The 22,536-nt window shown below is 38.7% G+C and overlaps 1 protein-coding gene and 1 pseudogene across 5 annotated transcripts in view; one reads left to right on the top strand and one right to left on the bottom strand.

The window, feature by feature from the left end:
• The window catches only part of LOC106965477 (chromatin remodeling regulator CECR2), a 180,552-nt gene that overhangs the window by 78,266 nt on the left and 79,750 nt on the right, over positions 1-22,536 (bottom strand). For all 5 annotated transcript variants that reach the window (XM_027073896.2, XM_053225571.1, XM_027073897.2 and 2 more), the window contains exon 2: positions 2,627-2,721. In XM_027073896.2, the coding sequence (XP_026929697.2) occupies positions 2,627-2,721 (95 nt within the window). The remainder of the gene's footprint in view (positions 1-2,626; positions 2,722-22,536) is intronic.
• Positions 8,593-8,660, top strand: LOC113603776 (uncharacterized; annotated as a pseudogene).

Consider the following 22,536-nt stretch of genomic DNA (forward strand, 5'->3'; position numbering starts at 1 on the left):
CTGTGTACATCTCTCCTTTCTCCCCCGATTAAATGATTAGCCCCTAAATGGTCTTCCTGCTTACCCCCCTGCTTGCCCAGGATGCTTACCTGACCAGTCCCCTGCTGGAGACTGCTTTTAGGATTATACCCCCAAATTCTTAACCCAGCCTACAAAGCCTAGTAGGCTCCAATTCCTATTGTGCCATATTGGATTCCTTAAACCAAAATGTGTGCAGGGGACCGGGAGGTTTAAAAATCAATCAATTAATCAAGAAGATGAGGGGCACCTGGGTGGCTCAGGCAGTTAAATGTCTGACTTTGGCTCAGGTCATCTCACAGTTCATGAGTTCGAGCCCCATGTAGGGCTCTGTGCCGGCAGCTCAGAGCCTGGAGCCTGCTTCAGATTCTATGTCTCCCTCTCTCTGTCCCTCCCCCACTCACACTCTTGTCTCTCTCAAAAATGAATAAATGTTAAAAAAAAATAAATAAATAAAAGTAAATAAATATGGTGGGCCAAGTGAACATGACAGATGATGAGTGACAATCAGCCTCCTCAAGGGAGAGTAATCAGGAATGCTGAGGACTAAGGCAGACCAGACCCTGTTTGCCCTCTAGTTGATGGCTGTCTTCATGGTTAGCAGACCATTAGATGTTTTCTAAAAGCTATAAGCTGGAATTTGAAATGTGACACCTCATTTTAGATGTTGGCAACAAATTACAATTTAACACTGGGGGCCAAGACTGTAAACAAATCACGCCTCTGAACCACATGAGACCTTCTAAGTCTATAATCTCTAGGCTCTGCTCTAAGGTTACCACTCCTTCTACTTGTAAATCTTTGGTCATTTCATTTGTTCATTCATTCATTTACTCATTTACTTATTTCTTGTGCTTTATAAGACATGGGCACTGGCCTAAGGAAGTCCAAATATAAAGGCTCAGTTCACATATCATTTTCTCATATGAGGTTATATGCTCTGTTAACACTCTGTATTTTTATACTTTAGAACACTTATCACAGTAATTATATAACCATTACTGTAATTATTAGTGAACCCCTACCACCCCTGCATAATACTGTAAATTCCATGAAGGCCCTGAGAGTGTCTGTTTGTTATACCAGTACGTGCTGGCCAGCAAATAGTGGGCAATATCCAGATGGAGGTTTTAAGCGATCCGATGCCTTCATTCATTGAGGGTTCAAGGATAAAATGGAGCAATCCCTGTGGTGGGCAGCCTGGCAGTTCATTTTAAAAATCTTAAAGGGACATTTCCTCTGAGTGACCACAATTCCAGAAATTTAAACTAAGAAGACAATTCACTAGATGAGCAAACTTTTATGTCCAAGGCTATGCATTATAGCCTGTTTACAACAGTTAAAAGCTAGACGCAAATGTCCAGCTATCAAATTGAATCATTTGACAATCATGTTTAAAGGAAAGGTGGTTTAAGAAAATAAACTGTTACAATGAAAAAATTCAAGACATGAAAATGTAAAATTCTATCACGCTATGACCACAACTGTGCTTAAAAACCACATAAACTCCCAAATCTACATCCCAATAAAAGAATGGAAGAACTTAACTATCATGTTCAAGTAGTAAAACAATAGATGATTTCCCCCTTTCATCTATTCTTTGTCTAGCACAACCATCTGGGTATTCTCGGGGAAAAAAGTCATTATATTAACACAGTGAGTCCAGGAGCAATAACTCTCCCTTAAGGGATACAAACTTCTACCCTGAACAAAATGGCATTTCATCAATCTCTCACTCATCTTGTAATGACAAGTTTATTGCACATTAATACTGGGCCTAGTTTCCCAGCCCAAGCAGACACCTAAGAGTAGATTTAATTGAACAGAAGTATTTGAGATACCATCTTTAACTGTATGAAAAATATAAACCATAACACTCCAAACCCCTGCCCTGCATGGCACCAGAGGGTAAAAACCAGAAAACCATTTTGTCTCAGCTTTTTGAGAGTTGGCTCTATACACTTCTGTTCCATATAGAAATGTAGTAGTAAAGAAAACGTGTTATCAAGTTAGGGTCAAAAGAAGGAATGAGGCTTATCAAGAAGATCCTTTATTTATCTACACAAATAAAATGTTGCTCCAAATTTCTACAAATCTCAAATGTATTGGAAAGCGGTTTACTTAGCAGTTATGGTGTGAGGGAGACTAGAAGCTCCATATTAAACATTATGTATGTTATGTAGTTATGGTTATAACTACTGGTTATATGAATAGAAGATACTCAAGTGGCAGAAATGTAAAATCTAGTTTTAATTTGTTAGGCTACCTTTTACCAGTAATGCAAGAGACTATAATTTCTATAAAACTCAGGAAGAAAGGCATATACTGACAGGAAGAAATTCTACACTTGATTATGTTAACTGGTGGATCCAAAAGTAAAGGATATAGATTTGTGAGAGTGAAATAAATTCAAGGATTATAATAAAATTATAATAAAATATTTATAATAAAATTATAAAAGGAGCCAAACACAAGTCTGTGGAATCCATTTGTAAATGCCACCAACTAAGGATCAGTTCTGGTTTGTTACAGGAAACCTGAAACATCATGGCACCTGGTTAATTAGTTCTTTATGCACAAAATACATAGTAAAATCAGGATTACTCACGTGATATCCCTTCGTTGATAGCAGCCCTGAAGCAGGCAGGCGATCAGGTCACTGATAAACTCTACATCATCTCTGTGAAGAGCTGCTTCTAACTCCTAAGAGGTAAGAGAGAGAAATTGAGAGATCAAACACAGAGATTCCTTAAAATCTACCTGTCCCTCCCCTCCTACTACCCACACTATTGACATCACCCTCTAAGCCACTATATGGTCAGAGCAGCCAAACTGCTTGCCGTGGATGAACTCTGCCTTTCTTCCCATAGTTACTGCTAGAAGCGCAATGAGTTCAACTTTTTGTTTTTCCATGGAATTTATTTCTCCCATTGCTCCACTACCAAGCTCCACTCCTTTTTTTCTGCATGTGAGAACACACATATATCTCTTTTTAGAAGTCCGTGCTAGCTAACATAATTTCAAAGACCTTAACTTCTACAAATATGCTGCAATGCCTTCTACTTTAGTAAGAGGAGAATAAAGGGGCAAATACATAATTAAAAAGTATTAGTCATTCACTTAACAGTTTTAACAGGTACACCATCTGCAACTGCTTTAAAGAACCACTAATTTATTGAAAAGAAAAAGCACTGGTAATGAGCAATGTAGCGATTCTTATTTTGAGGACTGATGACAGGAGATTGCTAGAACTGAGATTAATCTTACATCATCTGGACAGAAGTGAGGTAATGTCTATGTTAATGGTCTAATCCTAGGTGAGATATATTTTCCTTCCTTGGGATTCAAGCAGATAATGCCAAATAGTTAGCTGGTCTTAGTACACTATTCTGACCAAAGATTGGTTGAGAGGAGCTATTTGGACAAAAAGTGACAGTGGGAAATTTTAGGAGATCCTATTTCTCTTTTCAATCTCCCATAATAAACCAGTATTTTCTAAGATGGTGGAATTTGCTCTAAGTCATCAACTCCTGGGACACAAAGTTTGCTAGCACTGTTTCAACCAGGATGATGTCTTCTGCATGCAGGCCATCTCCCAAGGGTCTGCCAAGCTTATGGTTTGACTGCTTATTGTATTGACCAGATCTATAACCACAGAAAAACCAAACTTTGAAGGCTCATATTAATGGCTCTGAAAGCCTGAGATGTGCATAAGAAGCAATTTCTGGCCTTAACACCAATTATAGGGCAGTGCATACTTAGGGTAGTCTGCTTCTACTGTAAAAACAGTAAAGTTTTTGTGACAATTGTAATTGTAATAAAATAATTTTAAAAAATAATTTTGTAAGTTAACTGTTCCATTTATTATTTTTTAAAATTCTCAAGTTGGGAATCACTTGTAAAACTTTCATAAAACAAAAAACTGCTAAGCATATTAACCGACACAAATAAGCAAAACAGAAACTACCCTGAGGTGGTTCACTTGAAAAGGTTCATCTGCCCTATACTGCGTTGAAAGCCTTGGTGAATGAGACTCAAAATTCAAAGACAAGGCTGAGGCTTGCAAACATTTTGCTTGCTTTAATTACAAACTTGGGAATTATAACACATCTATAGTAATGGTTCTTATTCTTATATTAGTTTAGTAATTCCTGTTTGCAGAGTTCTTTTCTACATTCTAGTTAGAGATTATCCAGAAAAACATGAAACTTTACCAATCAGAGATAACAAAGATCTGAAATATAATTAGCCAGAATTCATTCACTCAACTAATATTTACTGGGCACCCACCCTGTGTAAGATAATATAGTACTTCCTAAGCACTGGGGAGTTTAGTTTAGTTTAGAGAGATAAGAATACAAAAAAGGTAGACATACCAACTAATTAGCACTATTAGGTACAGGAAAGGTGCTATAGGTGCTATGGGAATTGAGAAGAAAAGGATTACTTCTGGCTGCAGGAAGCCCAAGAGATTGCATCAAGACGGTGGCACCTGAGATGGGAAAACTGTGGCTGTGTGACAATGTGGGGGGAGTGCAGGGCATAACCAGGTGTAGGGAACAACGGGAGCAAGGACACCAAGAGGATATTGGCTTCAGTTTAACTGTTCTCTAGATCATATGAGGGGAGTAATGTGAGCTAAGATTGATAGCTGATACTGAATACTGAGCTAATGAGTTTGGCTTTTCTTTGGAAGACAAAGAAGACTCACTACAGTTATTTTTATTGAGAGGGCACAGCTGCTGTGTATTTAAGATGAATTCTAGCAGTGGAGGGTGGGAGGTGAGGTTAAACACAAACAACAGCCTGGGGAGAAAGATTCTGAAGGACTTCCCAAACAAGAGAAATAGCAGCAATGAGGAAACATGAACTCAAGATCTGACAGAAGTAAATGTGATGCAAAACAAGGGAAGATTTGAATGGTTCATATTTTAGGCTTAGTCACTGGACAACACTCCGAAGCAAACTGCAATTATAACAGAAGCTGAACCCTTGAAGCAAAAAATCCCAGGCCATCTCGTTTGATAGAGAAGTCAGAATTACTGAATGGTAGAGCTGGAGGGTCAATTATAGATTGTATTATTTCAACTCCCCCAATGTCAGGATAAATAAACTAGGTAGGCCCAGGAAGGTTAACTGACTCCTCTTGCTGTACTCAGCAAAAAGTGCCAGAACTCAGTGAAACCCAGACCACCCCACCCAGGCTCTTCCCACAGAGTAAAACTGCTTCCTACTGGCCCATGCTCTCTATCCTAGAAAGGCTGATGGCTATAATAGTGACAATAACCCACTTCCATCACTCCCAACCAAGCCCTCACATATACCATTCCCCTAAGGAGAAAGAAATCCCTATCTGCTCCCCCTTCTGCCAAGGACTGTATGTCCTTTACGTGAAAAACTTTTATCTATAAAATCTTCCTAGTCAGGTTTCACTTTGCTGGTTCCTCCAGGAACTCCTTCAACACCATGTGTGTTCACATATCGTTATACGCTCCTGTTGAGGTGCTGTCCTCCTCATCAGTGTACTAAATTAAATTAAATTAAATTAAATTAAATTAAATAGCACAATGTGATTCTTGACTAAAGGTGCTATAGTCAGTACTAACTGATGCTTCTTAGTGTTTTTAAAGAACAGAAGTACCAAATTAAATGGAGGTCTGGCAGGATTCCTAGAAGCCACAGGATACATGTGGATGAATTTTATTCAGTAGTAAATAATTCAAAACATTAATTTTATAGGAGTCCTACTACAGAGAAAAATGTAAAATCTCCATTAATTTTTAAGCTGAGACTACAAAAAAAAATCATTCATACAGGAACAGTTAAAGCTATGAATTCCCTTTCTTTTTCATTTCCTGCTTCCCACCAACAGATATTCCCCGCTGGCTTAGGTGGAAACGCTGGACAAGAATGTTTCCCTTTCTTTCAGGGTAACTTTCATTAGACCCAAGTTCTAGTTGTCCAGTTTATACCTAATGATATTGTCCTCTGAAGAGGAAACAATAAAATATAGCAATAGAGTCACTGAATGACCTTTATGTTCCTTAATATTAACATAACAGTGTTAGTTTTACTCATCTACATAAGGTGCTTATGGAAAAGGAACATTCTTGTTTTCTTCTGTGGCCCTACCTATAACATTAGCACAGAAATTAGCAAATAGTAGGTGGTCATCAAATTAACTTTAAAAAGTTTATATACATAGGGGCTCCTGGGTGGCTCAGTCAGTTAAATATCCAACTTTGGCTCAGGTCATGGGTTTGAGCCCTGAGTTGGGCCCTGTGCTGACAGCTCAGAGCCTGGAGCCTGCTTCAGACTGTGTTTCCCTCTCTCTCTGCCCCTTTCTGGCTCATACTCTACCTCAAAAATAAATAAACATCAAAAAATTTTTCAAATAAATTTTTTTAAGTTATAATTTTTTTCATTCACCTACTATATGCCAGGTAATAGAGACACAAAAATGAATGAAGTCCTGATATATTTATAGATGGATGGATGGATGGATGGGAGGAAAGGCTAAAATGTAAGTCAGAATGGAAAATCTTATCTATCTATCTATCTATCTATCTATCTATCTATCGTTGTGTTCAGTGCTGTCTCCCCCAGCAACCAGAAACAGTAGAAATTCAAATATTTTCTTGACTGAATTTCATTTACCTACTATATGCCAGGTAATAGATACAAGAGTGAATGAAGTCCTAATATGTTTATGGATGAATAGATGAATGGATGGAGGGATGGATGGATGGAAGGGAGGGAATGAGGGAAGGCTAAAATGTAAGCCAGAATGGAAAATTTTATCTATCTATCTATCTATCTATCTATCTATCTATCATTGTGTTCAGTACTGTCTCCCCCAGCAACCAGAAACAGTAGAAATTCAAATGTTTTCTTGACTGAATGATAGCACAGAATTATGGGGACAATGTAACAAATGCTACATTAAATATACAAAGTGATAGGGGAAAATGGAGAAAACTAGAGAAACTGAGGAGTGTAGAGTAAGACTTTGCCAAAGAGGTAAAATTCGCACAGAGCCCTGAAGGGAAGACTCTTACCTGGCAAATGCACAGTAAGGAAGAGCATGCGAAAGTTGATGTCATGTGTAGAAAGTACCAAGGACTCTCCTCAAAGTGGAGAGGGTAATTAGAGAACCATAGATAGGATAGGCCTATTCTTTGAGGACCTTCTCTGAAAACCATGAAAACCACACTAAAGAATGTAGATTTTACTTCTATATGCAATCAAGTCTGAAGAAGAGTGAAATCATCAGATCTGTATCTCAGAAAAACAGTTCTGAGAGTAAGGTGCAGAATGACTGTGAGTGGTACCAGAGGTAAGGACCATGGAGGCAAGTGTCAGCATCACCTGGAAGGGTGCAGGAAGTAGGGCACCTAGGAGCCACTATGGACTTACAGAATCCAGAATCTGCATTTTAACGAGAGCCCCATGATTCATATGCATATATAGTTTGGGAAGTGCTATTCTGGAAGATAAAAGGTTGGAGTCTGTGATAAATAAAACAGCAGCTGTGGGAATAAAGAAGGGGAGGATTTGAGAACACGTGGAAGATGAATAAATCTGGTTTAAAAAACAAAAGGCATAATTACCAAAAGAAATGAAATAATGCCATAGACCGAAAATGCTCTAAAACATATAAGAAAGCTCAAAATTCAACTTCTGACATAAGGACTGAATTAAATCCTTATAATGTAACCCCAAACACAGTCAAATGATTAATCTCAAGCTAAAGCCCCTTGTTTATCTAAAAGCCCTAGCATGAATGTATGATTATAATCAAACCATGCAGATAAAATGTGGTTATCAATATCTGTGGAATTTACAGTTCTGCCTCTAACTCTGAAGCCTGTTGAAAGGACTGAAGAATGAAATGTAATTCAGATATCCAGGCAAACCACTCAATAATCTCCTCTAACTACAAGATTAGTGGTGACTGGTGGAAAGAGTGGGTTATTTGGTCCCTATAGAAGAATCTCATTTCTACCAATAAATCTATTTAGAATATGAACATAACATGAAATTTCTGGTTAAAGTGTTCTCCAAACACTATCAACTGCCAATATCCTTTTATCACTATTTCCAGAGCGTCATCAAGTAGAATTACAGACAAATTAGAGTGAAACAAGATGTTCAATGACAAAATAAAAGCTAAGACCTACAAAGGTTACAGGAGATATGGCCAAAAGATAAGATGTCCTTAAACCTACATTCTACTTACATGTAGATTATGAATTTTCAAGTCTGAAATTACTAACATCTTGTTAATCTGTGGTAGTTAGCAGAAATCAAAATTAGTCAAGTTATAATTAGTAAGTGTAAGAACTGTTTATCTTAAACTACGCACCCAATAGTTGATTATTAATTTGTATAACAAATCTATATTTTCTTCAATAAATCTAAGGTAACTTTTTATTCTCTATCTGCATTATTAAAAATTCCCATAGGTGCTAGGAGGCAGAAGATTGGACGGGAGAGCAGCATCGATATTGATGATCTAATTCTGATAGAGGTGATTTTCAGATGATATCACTTATAAATGAATAAAATGATTCCTAGATCAATGATGAGAGTGTCATGAATCAAGAACAATGATTAATAAAATCTGTGAATCTGAAATTTACAAAAGAAAAAGAAGGAAAGACAAAATTGTTTCACTGTATTTTCTGCCTGCTTCAATAACCAGGCTTCACTGGTGATTCAACCATAGTTTTCGTAACATTATCAGCAGAAACTGAGGCCCAGCATCCTTATTTTAATTCAAAAATAAAATTATGAAATGCTCTTGGTTCAATACTCAACTATGATGGACAGGCTAAAGGGGACTGGTAAAAACTTCTCCCCAGCGAACCTAGGTTTGTTTTTTCCAGCACAACCATGAACTAATGAGGGAGCAACTAAGGAAAGTGGTTACATAGAAAGGTAGAATATCAGGGATTTGGATCCGCTCTTCCAAGGAGAAGTAAGCAGACTTGAACTGTCCCTCAAATGACACAAGTATTGAAAGGAATTGTTATTTACAAATAAAATTCAACCCCTCTCCCTTGTCCACCATTCTACCCATAGAATACAGTAAACTTGTAAATCAGTAAGAAAATGGGTCTCAAAATATAAAATTGCTTTTCACATGTATTTCTATTTGCTTCATAAATCAGTAGCTATCTAGATAACCCACCAAAAAAGTATGCAGGGCCATGGTAACTTGTAAGGTGACAAAGTTATCAGTAAACTTTTCCCCTCTAGCTCAGCAGAACTTAAAATGCAGAATCAGTAAAGATTAGAATGAAGAATAGGTGATAACCTTCTGGAGAGTAAAGCTTCCCCCCCCCCCCCCCACTTTCCCCTTAGTTACTGTTAACCCCAGTAGTTGGGATCAAATGGATAAACCAAGGCACACTATATATAGGCCTCAGTTTTCACCCTGTGGTGGAAATAAAGATTAAGAATGTTATAGGAAGACAGCAAAGAAGAAAGGTAATTTCAATCCTCCTGAACAGAAGAACTGGCTCATCAGTTAAAAAATGTGCACGTTAATGGGTATGGTGTCACATTTGCAGGAAGAAATGGTTCTGGAACTCTGTTTCACAACATTGCGAATATACTTAACACTACTGAATGGTGCACTTAAAAATGGTTAAGAAGCCAAATTGTGTATTATGCTTCTTACCACAATTTAGACAAAAAATTGTCCACCACCAAGGGTTTTGTAATGATTAAATGAGGCAATGCTTATAAAATCCAGCGGAGCCTGGCACACACAGTAAATATTCTATAACATGTTAATATTACAATTATGTCATCTTCCTTACAATGAAAGTGTGTGGAAAAAGGCAAAGACTGAAGAGCTAGAAAGTGGCCTTTTCAAAATTCAGAGGTTTCTGGACAATAGAAATTAAAATCCTTTTAATACATGGCCTACCGTGTTCATAAGCCAATAAAAGCCAACAGTTCTCTAAGGAACTATTTGGAAACCCAGGTTATTCAAAGCTTTACTACTTAGGCCTTCAAACCCAGAGCTTAAGTCTTAGAGTAAGGCAATAAGGAATACACTTCTAAAATCCCCCCTACCCCCCCCCCCCACTTTCTCTCCTCCCCTTTTGTATTTCCTTTTCACTGTGGGCACTGAGCTGTGAGCACAGAAATCTGAACTTTGCCAAGATGCTCTGGGACAGAAGAGGCAGGGGTGGGTAGGTGGGGGTGGGGGAGCAGAAAACTCACCAATCAGCCTAGAGAAGGGAGACCCATCCCTACTGCTCCTCTGCAGCTTCAGAGAGTAGCTGGAGGGAGTAACAGGATTTGCCCTCTTTGCAGCTGGCGTCACAGCTCATTAGGGACAAGTCTGTTTAACGTCTTTCCACCTCCTCCACCCTCAAGAACAAGCAGGGGCTGCTGGGAAAAGAACTCACGACTGAGCAAGGGGAAAGGCTTCGAATGCTGATTGGCAATGGGAGAGAAATAGGGCCTTTAACATATGTCGTGGAAAAATGTTTATTTACAATTCGTTACTTTAAAAAGTCCTGCCTGCCTGCCTGACTAGAGACAGTCAAACGACACAGGAAGAGTATCACCAATTCCTTTAATGGACAACAACCATCCACTCAACACCTTTTCTTAAATAATATTACAGGTAACTTTTTATTGTTTAACACACTTCTCATCTCTCGAAATTTTCTTTAATCTTTTGCTAAAGAAAAGAAGGTGGTAAAGAGAGATAAACTTTCTTTTCTTCAACTTCCAAGTAAAGGATCAAGATCATAGATCTGTACTACTGCCATTCAGGTACAATAATTTCTTTCAGTTTACTTAAGAAGGGAAAAAAGGTCTAAAGATAAAAAATAATCATACATGCTGTATTTGATTTTAGAAGGTTTACAAATCTTCCTAATTTGCACAAGTACCAACTGAAATGCAGTGTCTCCGAAGAAGATGGGGGTTTCTGTATAGGACCCAGAACTGTGCTTACACAAAGGAGATGCAAAGCAGGGCTTCCTGAAGGACTATCCCAGCTGCTTTCCAAGAGAGAATGCCTGGAGTGTGAGCTTAGAATACATGAAGAAATAAGCACACTAGCCTCCAGAAGGCACCCCTGACTTTGGCAGCTGATGCTTTCTAACTTGGTATAAATTAATTTAATCCCAAAGGCCTGCCCCATGCCAATTTAGACTGTAAAGTATAAATCAGCTCGAGTGGGTATAATGGTGAGGGACCTGAAACTGGCTATTATAACACTTTCAGTTGGCCAAGTGGTTTATCCCAGGAGTCCCCAAAGGCCAGCAGGTCTGTATCGCTGCTTTGCTGCAACCATACCATTCCTCTCAACCATCCATGAAACAGCTGTGTCACTGGCTATGCTGCTGGGTAACAGAAAGGAAACCAAAATAGCTTCTCCCCTCAAATGACTGCTACCCTAAAATATGAGGATAACTGGAAAATACTAATTATACCAATAAATATGGAAATTTAGAAGAATATGATTTTCTGAAAAGGCATAAATTATCAAAACTGGCTCTAGCAGTTAAAAAAAAAAAGGCTCAGAAGTTTCATAGATATTCTCCCATAAGGAAATGCCCATGATTATTATATAAACAATTTCTGAGCACTGAAAAACTTGGAAAGTTCCTCAGTAAGTTCTATGAGGCTAGAGTACTGGACATATTATACTGTATAGCCATGCAGGCAAGAGATCTGGAAAAGCAAGTTCTTGAAAGACCATATACAACCTCAGACACAAGGTCAAGTAGTCTAGACTTCACCACTTGGAACAAGGCTTTCCAACTAGGGTACGTGTGTTCCTGGGGCTCCAGTGTGTGGTCAGAATATGGGAAACCACCTGTTTAAAATGGCACAGCTTCTAGAGAGTCAGTCTTATTTTTATTTTTTTGTTTGTTTTCACTGTTTTACTTGTTGTTGAGAAGATATTTTTAACTTAAACATCTGCATGAATTGAAGACAGGAGACTTCATCAGAGAATTTGTTTGGAGCCACTTGCGGCTATAGATCTAGGCCTATCAAGTTACGCAGTCTTCATTCCCTGTCATTAGAAGCTCACTACTGGATTAGTTGGAAGTTATTTTAGGTATTTAGGGGAGCCACTAAAGAACAGGGGAAAAAAAAAGAATAATCAAAAGAGAAAGGCTAAAATCTGGATGTGGTTTGCAGGACACATTGTTAGAGAGAGAGATTACAGGGTAAGAAGATTTCTGTTCTAGTCCAGGGAAGAAGTGATAGGGCCAATATGAGAAAGAGGATAGTGGAAATACACAGGATGAGATGAAAGGAGAGGATTTCAGAAGGACAATTAGTAAGACTTTGCAACTAACTGTATGTGGATAAGAAAAGGGCAAAGAAATTTTAGGTAACAATTTCTAATCTTCCCCCACCCCTGAAAAAATATTATGGTATTTTAAATTGGTAAACAGAAATTAAGGATGATTAAAGTTGAAAGGTGAATGGGAAGAAGGGGGCAGCGGGAAGAAACAACAAAGACTTGATATTCAAAATAAGGTCCTAGAAGTTTTATAGTGGGAAACAATCTTGTAATGTCCTAAATGCTGTTTTTCATATTTGACAGTGTCCTTGTGTCCTATGTGAGAGTGGCAAAAATGTACATACACATTTAAAATTTAAAACTTTAGTGTGCGCAGGGAGGTAGGGCTCCCTTTGAATCAATTTGATCAGTTCAACGTTATTTTGGGCATGTGCCAGTGGGATACCATAAAGTGAAAAGGCATCCCTAGCATCTGAAGACACAGTATGTGCCAGGCTCTGTGTTAAGCGCTGGGGATGCAAAGAGAAAAATAGTAACCCTACCTTCGGGGCACCTGGGTGGCTCAGTTGGTTAAGCTTCCAATTCTTGATATGGGCTCAGGTCATGATCCCCATATTGGGCTTGGTGATGGCAGACGGAACCTGCATGGGATTCTCTCTCTCTCTGCCCCTTCCCTGCTGGTGGCGTGTGCGCTTCCTCTCTCTCTCTCAAAATAAATAAATAAGTATTAAAAAAAAAAAAAAAAGAACCCTACCTTCATGTAGCATAAGATCTAGAACTGGGGAGCTGAGGGGCAGGAAGAAAATAAGTAATTTCCATTCAATGTGATGACTGCTACAGCAGAGTGCTGTGGAGATAAGCAAGCAAAATGCTGCTATGGAGATTAATTAGCATAGGCTGAAAGATGAGCAAGGTGCAGCCAGTTCACACAAGGGTAGTAGGAACAGTAAGGGTCTTGATAAAATTTAGGTTACCACTAAAAATGAAAACTTAATGACTGGTGTCAAAACCCCTGGTACTGCCCAGTGCCTCCACAGAGTAAGTGTCACAGAATGTTCAGAGAAAACTGAAAGGAATTAGCCACTGAGAACAACTAATCTAAAAGATGAATGTGTGTGGTGCCTGGATGGTTCAGTTGGTTGAGCGTCCGACTCTTGATTTCGGCCCAGGTCATGATCTCATGGTTTGCGGGATTAAGCCCCACACTGGGCTCTGTGCTGACAGCATGGAGCTTGCTTGGAATTCTCTCTCTCTGCCCCTTCTCCACTTGCACTTGATTTTTCTCTCACCTTCTCTCAAAATAAATAAATAAACTTAAAAAAATAAAAATAAAAAGATGAATGTGCGAGTGCAGAAATGCCTGAAATACAATCAAGAAATCTGGAAAGGCAGGACAAACTAGAAATGACCAGGGTGTGATTATAACTAAGAAAACAGTACTGAAATCTTGTGGGGGGGGGGGGGGGGGAGGTTACAACCGAAAGGGGATATGCTATCTATTATGGGAAAGATGTCCCAAGGTAAAGAATTTGGCAGTGTTTAACAAGCTCGATGCTGAGGGAGAGGTACTGATGACAGTTGGTTATGGGGCAGGAATATTTCATCAGGCCCGTAAGAAATTATCCCCTCAAGACTAATCCATTCTCTTTTGATTCTGAGATGCTTTTTTTTTTTTTTACTGTTTATTTATTTCTGAGAGAGAGGGAGGAAGGGAGGGAGAGAGAGCGAGCAGGGGAGGAGCAGAGAGAAGGAGACAAAGAATCTGAAGGAGGCTCCAGGCTCTGAGCTGTCAGCACAGAGCCTGACGTGGGGCTTGAACTCACAAACCTCAAGATCATGACCTGAGCTAAAGTTAGATGCTCAACCAAATGAGCCACCCATGTGCCCCTGAGATCCTTGATTAGCATTTCCAAGTGGATCTTGGTATTAGGAAGGTGGTGTGTGTTGAATGGCAGGTGTGAATACGACAATGGAAAGATACCTATCCAATTTTAAAGAAACAAAATATCATTCTGCAACTCTGAGTCTACTGAAATTGTTTTTACCTTAGAAGTAAAGCTGGCAAACAGACAGGATTCTGCTGGGCTGAGGCAAAGGTTTCTCAGCAAAATTCTCTCTTATAAAAGAGATTTACCTTGGGGCGCCTGGCTCAGGTCATGATCTCATGGTCCGGGAGTTCAAGTCCCGCGTCAGGCTCTGTGCTGACAGCTCAGAGCCTGGAGCCTGTTTCAGATTCTGTGTCTCCCTCTCTCTCTGACCCTCCCCCGTTCATGCTCTGTCTCTCTCTGTCTCAAAAATAAATAAACGTTAAAAAAAAATTTTTTTTTAAATAAAAAATAAAATAAAAGAGATTTACCTTGATTGTATACATTTGCCAAGTTTCTTCTATTAAAAGATACTCACTCATTTTACTTTTGGGTAACAGAAATTAGGAAAGAGACACTGGCCTGAAACAACCTCAATCAATGCTAATTTTGGATCTTACAGAGGTCATTTGATTGAATTTATTTTATAAGGAGGTAAAAAACCCTTATAATGACTCAGTAACTGCTCTGGGGGTGGGAGCTAAACTTCAGGTGTTAAATGTCATTATAAAAATCATTTTAAATAGAATTGTGTGTGTTTATGTTATAATGATCATGAATATACACCTACAGAGCAAGTGAAAAACCAAACTATCCTACTAGTGAATGAATAAATACATGTGGCTAGGGATAAAATTTTCAGAAAACATATCAAGAACTGATTCAGAAACTTAAGATAGAAGCAAGGCTGGAGTACTTTTGAGTTCTTCAAAAGTGGTCCAATGATGATGAAGAAGTTATTTCTAGAAATAAAAATGGAAAAAGCATTTATTTCTAAATTTAAAAACTCAAATGTTCATGTAAAATTCCCAAAATAAAGATTCCAAATAGAACTTTGACTATTTCGTATGTGTTATTACAAGTTTTATATACTATGATAAGTCAATACTCCCAAAGTTTTATTGAATCATCTCACTGGGAAATGGGTCATTGCCTAAATTGAAACTTCTATGGCAACTTACACACGTTAATACTACTACGAAAATGACTGAACAAGAATCATAACTCATACTCTTTCCACTGTATCAAAGAGAATCACATCTCTCATAAAGGAAGAGACCATAAAAATCTGGAAAGGGGAACAGGCATGGAAAACAATATTTTACAATGACCCTATTTCTAATAAAACATAGCCTAACTGATTCATTATATTACGTATTCAACTTCCAAACAGATAAGAATCACTACCTATACCCCATGATATTACCCATCCTCCAAAAAGTACCCCATTACAACCAATTATTTTTTATTTATTTTTTATTTTTTTACATGTTTTATTACTTATTTCTGAGAGAGAGAGAGGCAGAGCATGAACAGGGAGGGGCTGAGAGAGGGAGAGAGAGACACACACACACAGAATCTGAAGCAGCTCCAGGCTCTGAACTGTCAGCACAGAGCCCGATGCGGGGCTTGAACTCACGAACTGCAAGATCATGACCTGAGCTGAAGTCAGATGCTCAACTCACTAAGCCACCCAGGTGCCCCTACACCAATTATTAATGCATATCCTTCTGGTTCTCTGGGCTCCAATCTAGAAGGAATCTTTATAATTTCCAGATCGATCCTCCCTATTTATGTTTTTCCTTCCATCTGCCCTCATTCTCCACATAAGAACTGCTGTTTTGTATTTGATCAAGTTGAATAATAAAGCAAACAATCCAATGTTTTCCAATTGGGTTTTATCAACATCTGTAGTGGGAAATGTCAATGGCAGGGAAGAGTTGAAAGGTAACAAGAAAAAACTGGTAAAGGTCCTTGAATAGTAGGTAGAAGACTTTGGATTTGATTAAAGAATTTGATACAAACAGCTTGAAGGACAGAGGAATAATATAAGTAGATTATGGATACAAAAAAAAAAAAGGACAAAACCAAGAAATAGGGTTACCAAGTGGTTCTAACAAAAATATTAGACACTTTGCAGAATATTACAAATTCTGATGGCATTTAAATGGAGATGAAACTGGCATCTCTAGGACAGGCCAGAACATCAAAAAAGAAAATAAAAAAGTGTTGGAAAGCACTGGAAAGACTTTTATTCCTCAAAAGTGTAATGAGCCTAAAGTACATGTGGTCACTACCAAAATTAACCAAAATTAGGAACTGTAAAAAGGAATCACAGAGCAAAGATACTCTGTCAAATCTCTCCTTTTCAAGTATGTGCAGCAGTTAACCAACTGCAATACACTCACTTGTCTGACAACTTAAGAATTGGGAAAAATTTTTTAAATTATGTAGATACCTTTTAAAACTTATTACTAGCCAAGATATTTCATCAGCTGGCCGTAACCAATGAAGCTTCTGATTATTTGCCTCAAACCAATTAAACAGTAGTTCATTTTTGATGAAACTGTTCACTAAAATGATTGAACCTCAAGGGATGGTAAAAAGAATCTTTGTGTAAAATATTATCACCAATATTAGTGGTGCAAATCAATCTTCATTCCCAACATTCTACTGTAACCAAGTCAAAAGTAATCAACAGCCTCATCACACCGGATCTAAAACAGAAGTATGTTTGGGTGCCTGGGTGGCTCAGTTAATTGTCCGACTTCAGCTCAGGTCATGATCTTGCAGTTCATGGGTTTGAGCCCCATGTCAGGCTTTGTGTTGACAGCTCAGAGCCTAGAGCCTGCTTCAGATTCTGTGTCTCCCTCTCTCTCTGCTCCTCCCCTGCTCATGCTCGCTCTCTCTCAAAAATAAATAAACATTTTTTTAATAAAAAAATAAAAAAGAAGTATGTAAACTACTTATTTCTTTCCATCTTTTTTAAAGTTTATTTTGAGAGAGAGAGAGGGAGGGAGAGAGAGAGAGAGAAAGAGAGAGACAGAGTGCGCGCGTGTGCACACAAGCAGGGGAGGGGCAGTGGCAAGGACAGAAAGAATCCCAAGTAGGCTCCACCCCACCACTAGCCCAGAGCCCGATGAGGGCTCAAACCCACAAACCATGAGATCATGACTTGACCCGAGATCAAGAGTTCAGATGCTTAACCCAAAGAGCCAGCCGGGAGCCCCTGATTATTTTCTCCGTCTTAAAACTTTCATCTCTTGGCTTCACAACACTCACCTCACTAGTATTCCTTTTCAATCCTCTTTGCTGGTTTCTGCCCTTTCTTATACTCTAAAGATTGGTGAATACCTCTCGGGCTGTGTTTGAACCTCCTCTCTTTGTTATCCTTTTGGCCTACACCCATTTTGATGAGTTCATCCAGCCATGACTTTAAATATCATCCATTATGCTAGTCAATCACTCTCTCTCATTTATACCTTCATAACCCATCCTCAGATTTCAAAGTTGGCTTATCCAACTGGGTACCTGTAACGAACTGTACCACTGGGAATCAAACAAGCATAACAAACTAAACATAACCAAAACTGAATTTTTTATTTGACCTCCTTAAACCTGCTTCCACTCTGACATTTTCAACCTCAGTAAATGGAATCTTCCCACAGTTGTTCCAGTAGTAAACTTTGAGTCATCTCTGATTCTTCTCTTTTTCCTCTCATTTCACATTCAACAAATCAGGTTTAGAAACTGATCTCTCATCTCGCTAGCATCTTCTCCACTACCCACTGTCTAAGCATCAACTATTTAATAACCTATAAGCGCAACTCCTGGCTTCTTTCCTTATGTGTTCCTATAATAGCCAGTGAACCTACAAAACTTAAGTCAGAACATGTCACTTCTGTGCAAAAATCTTCTTCAGAATAAAATGCTAAGTTTATATTATGGCCTTCGTGACCTTACCTCGTAATACCTTCCTGCTGACCCTCTATCATTTCAGTGCTACTCTCATTCTTGTTCACTCCCCTCAGCATAGCAGCCTCTTACCTTCCTCTTAGATCCTCAGAATGCTCCTGCCCCAGACCTTTGCACTTGCTCTTCCTGTGGCTGTTAAGACCATAATCCCTAGTATCTGCATGGTTTGCCCTCTTAGTTACTGAGCATCATTCTCTAGTTCATTTATTATGCTTTATTTTTGTAATTCACTTTTCACCTATTATATGCATTTATATTCTTTCTTCCACTGCAATTATGTAAATCTCTTGAGGAACTTTGTGCCCATTTCCCCAAAATTGTCCCTGCCCACAGTACTTAGAAATATTTTTGAAAGAAGTTAGGCAGTATCCATCAGCCAAGATTCTAACCTTAAGATTATAACCCAATAAAAGAAGCCCTAAATCCCAGCTATTACAAGGGATAATAAAGGTATGAATATTGAGAAGCATGTTATGAAACTAAAGCATCTGAAATGTTTTATGACTCTCTGAAGTTTGATCTGAAGTCATTAAACAATTACCTAGTCTGTGAAAACTATTTACTCCAAAAATTAAATCTGTAGGTATTCACTAACACAGCAAATACATGTGTTGGTTTCAGGAAAAATTAACCTCACTTATGGGTTTAAGACACAGGTATACAGAAGCACTTCTTGGGGTCTTAGTAGTGTTGGGGAGTGCTGAATACTGAATGAGAGCTCTATTTTAAGTTAAGTATTAACTCCATGGATTCTTCCCCATCTCCACTGCCACTGCGTTAATACAGACAGGCTGTGCACTGTCAGTTCTCAACTGAACTTCCAGTCTCCCACTTCCAACACAGACTGATCTACTCTGCTGCCATATTAAATTGGCTCCAATTGTTGTCACATCACTTGTTTAGAAGCCTCCAAGGATTCCTCACAACTCACCAAATTGAGCATATGCACTCAAACTACTAAGCTTATCATTCAAAGCCATTTAGAAAAGACCTCAATGTACCTTTTCAATATTCTCCCATTAAGCTAGAGATCTTGTGGAGAACTAAATGGTAAGTGTTCCAGAACACTTCTCACTTACCAGATAGATCTGGAAGCTACTTGAAAGCTGTATTACATAAAGAAATATTTCAGGCAGTTAAGCACAAAGCCATCCATTCCCTGCTGCTAAATAAATATGTTATTTTTCAGAAATGACAGACACTTCCCAATCTTTACTCTTGTCGTCTCTTGCATGTTAGAATAAATGTCATTCATTCACTACCACCCTATCCAATCACAGGGGACAAACATGGCAAACATCTGGAAGAAAAGTTGCTTTTCTGCACACTCTGGCGCATAGAGGATCACCTGTGAGAAAGTCTGGTCTCAGTTATAAGTCGGCCTGGGTCCCTAACAGATTTCTGCTAATTGTAGACTGCTAATTGCCTTCACCTGGACAAACTGGTCTACTGATAATGAATGCGACCATACTCTTGTACCTAGGACTTTCAAGAGAAAGAGGCTGAGTCTCTTAAATGACAGTAACTTAAAACAAGAGCTCTAACCTAAGAAAGAAAGTATGGAAGTATGGGAGGAGGTGAGGCATATAGGATGTATGCTATACTTATTTTTCTGCCTCAGACACCCATCAGCTATGAGTGCTTGAAAAAGGAAAGGGGACTGAAAGATACTGTCTCAAGAGAGAATATTTAAAAGATGAGCAAGTAAATAATGTTTTTTTTCAAAAATTCAACATTATTTTAGGAGATTGGTGAGAATCAAAACTAATGTCAGCAACTTATCTGGCAAGAGAAGTTGCTTTGAAGAAAAGAATAAACTCTGCACTAACACAGACAACAAGAACTTAACTCACTCATGCAAGATTAACTAAGACCTGCATAAAAACAATTTTCTGCTTCTGCAGAGGAGTAACAAGGGGTACCAGCACAGCAGCTGTTACTAGAACCACGGGGGAACACCCATCCTGGTACTCAGTGTTTCTTTGAGGTTTGGAATTAGGGAAGCAACAAACAGGTCTCCAGAATGTGGCAAAAGGCCAGCTAAACCAAACCTGTCAACCACATCCTACTAGCTTATATGGAGACGGAAGACTACTAACACCAGAAGAGACCTAGAAATGAAATACTAGGCACGAATATTTGGTGCAAATGTGAGAGGCTTTCTCCCCAAAATGAAGTTAGAGTTTACGGAGAAAAACATGGGATATGAAATACAGGTGTAGCAATGCATACAGTGTTTAAGATGGTTGATTTAACTACCAGGCATAGATTAACATACTAAGAGTGATGGCATATGACTAGAGACAAGAGACGCTCCATAAAATAAATGTAAAGACTGTCTCTGTCCAGACTTGTCAACCTAAAGCTTGCAAGTTAAATGAAAGGGGGCAAAAGAACTCACTGTGCAAGAAGGTGAACCTCCAAAATCAAAACACCTGATTGGGGAATACACGAATCATGCATGAACAACCTTTAACTCCATCTCAAGGGTCCAAAATGAGGGAAGAAACATCAGAGGAGATTCCAAGTTACAAGTGTAAACAGGTCAGTGTCATAAATGAGGGGGTACTGAGGACACTAGACTGCCTTCTGTGCTGGAGGAAGAAGGAGTGTCTAAAAAATAATGAATCTATAAAATACATGCATGCTGACCTAAGTGACTTTAGAAATGAGTGGGATCTGTAAGATCTAAAAGGCAAAAGACACTTTACAGAAGCACTGTATTCTAGTTGATAAAACTATTTCTCATGAGGATATGGGTTAACAATTCTTACACTGCTATACAATAATATACTAGAACTGAATAATTGAACAAATGAATGGCAAATGGTGGTTGCCAAGATTCTCATTGTTGGAGTGGGAATTTACAAATAAGCAAGAGGAAGAGGCAAGGATGATCCCTGGAGTAATAGCTTAGACTTAGAGACCTTAGTGTGAACTAATGTTTAATGTTACTACAGAGATGGTCACATACAGATATATTTATACATACTTGTATTTACACAGGTGAGTATATACACATGTATCTTCTTACTCTGTCAGCTGAGAGGGCCGAGGGCAAAAATAATCCAGTAGCGAAGAGCATATCCAGCATTCAAATCTTGGTGTTTTTTTAAATTTTAATGTTTATCTCATTTTTGATAGTGAGAAACAGAGCATGAGAGGGGGAGGGGTAGAGAGAGAGGGAAACACAGAATCTGAAGCAGGCTCCATCCAGCCTCTGAGCTGTCAGCACAGAGCCTGATGTGGGCTCTTTTTTTTTTTTTTTTGAAATGTAATTCAACGCTACCTAGATGGATAAAACCTGTGCACAAGAAGAGTTCTTATTTCTTTGAAACCCAAGCTGATTGCTTTGCAGTCTTAGTGGTGGGTCAGTTGGAAATGTGACATACGAGCATTCTGCACACAGATTGGGTCCCCATGCCTTGAAGTGCTCACTCGACTTGAGAAGAATCTGAAACTGGAAATCAAAAGCCGATGCATCTGCGCTTTGACGGACATGCCAAGCAAGACTTCAGTGGCATCCCTACCAGGGCTCCCATTGAAACCAGGGGTCTTGAGTCTTACGACAAAATATTGGAGAACTCGTGTTTAAAGCAAAACGGAATGCTCAAGCCACATATGTGGCACTTTTGAGGATTCCCCACTTCGGCAGTTTCAATAAACCATCTGACTGCTTGACCCTGGAGGCAGCGGTGAAGGATCATCTCCCGGAAACCCCGGCAGGGGTCAAGTGATTTGGGCAAGAACTTCCACCAGAAGCCCCGTGACGTGGGGCTCACACGGACTGTGAGATCATGAACTGAGCCGAAGTCAGATGCTTCACCGACTGAGCTACCCAGGCATACCTAAATCTTGGTTTCTAATATCCATTATCCAACAAAAGAAATCAGAGCTCCTTGGAGAAACAGCAGATTTTAAGACAGGGGTAGGAAATATATGAGCCTGGTGCATCTTTTGGTATCTGAAAGTAATAAAGTACTCTAACCAAACCAAATCAACCAATGGAAAGAGCTCCCACTGGTCACAGCCGAACAATTTGAATAGCAAATTACTGGGTCACAATAAGTAGAAAAATACGTAAAACATATGAAAGTATAAAACAAAATAGCATTCAAACTAATAATAAATGTTAAAAATAATAAATGAGTCAAATAAAAACCTATACTGCTAGGACATAATTTGTGGTTTAACGGAGTATAACATGGAGGAGGAAAAGTAATTCCCTTCTGTTCAACCTCCTCCATCCCCACTTTAGTATTCTAGAGGGTTGAATTAAAAAAGACAAATGAGCAATCCCTATAAAAATAACACCAGCATTCTTCAGAGCTAGAACAAACAATTCTAAATTTTGTATAGAACCAGAAAAAACTCCGAGTAGCCAAAGTAATG

Source organism: Acinonyx jubatus, chromosome B4 (assembly GCF_027475565.1).
Source record: "Acinonyx jubatus isolate Ajub_Pintada_27869175 chromosome B4, VMU_Ajub_asm_v1.0, whole genome shotgun sequence".
In the NCBI taxonomy this organism is placed as follows: domain Eukaryota; kingdom Metazoa; phylum Chordata; class Mammalia; order Carnivora; family Felidae; genus Acinonyx; species Acinonyx jubatus.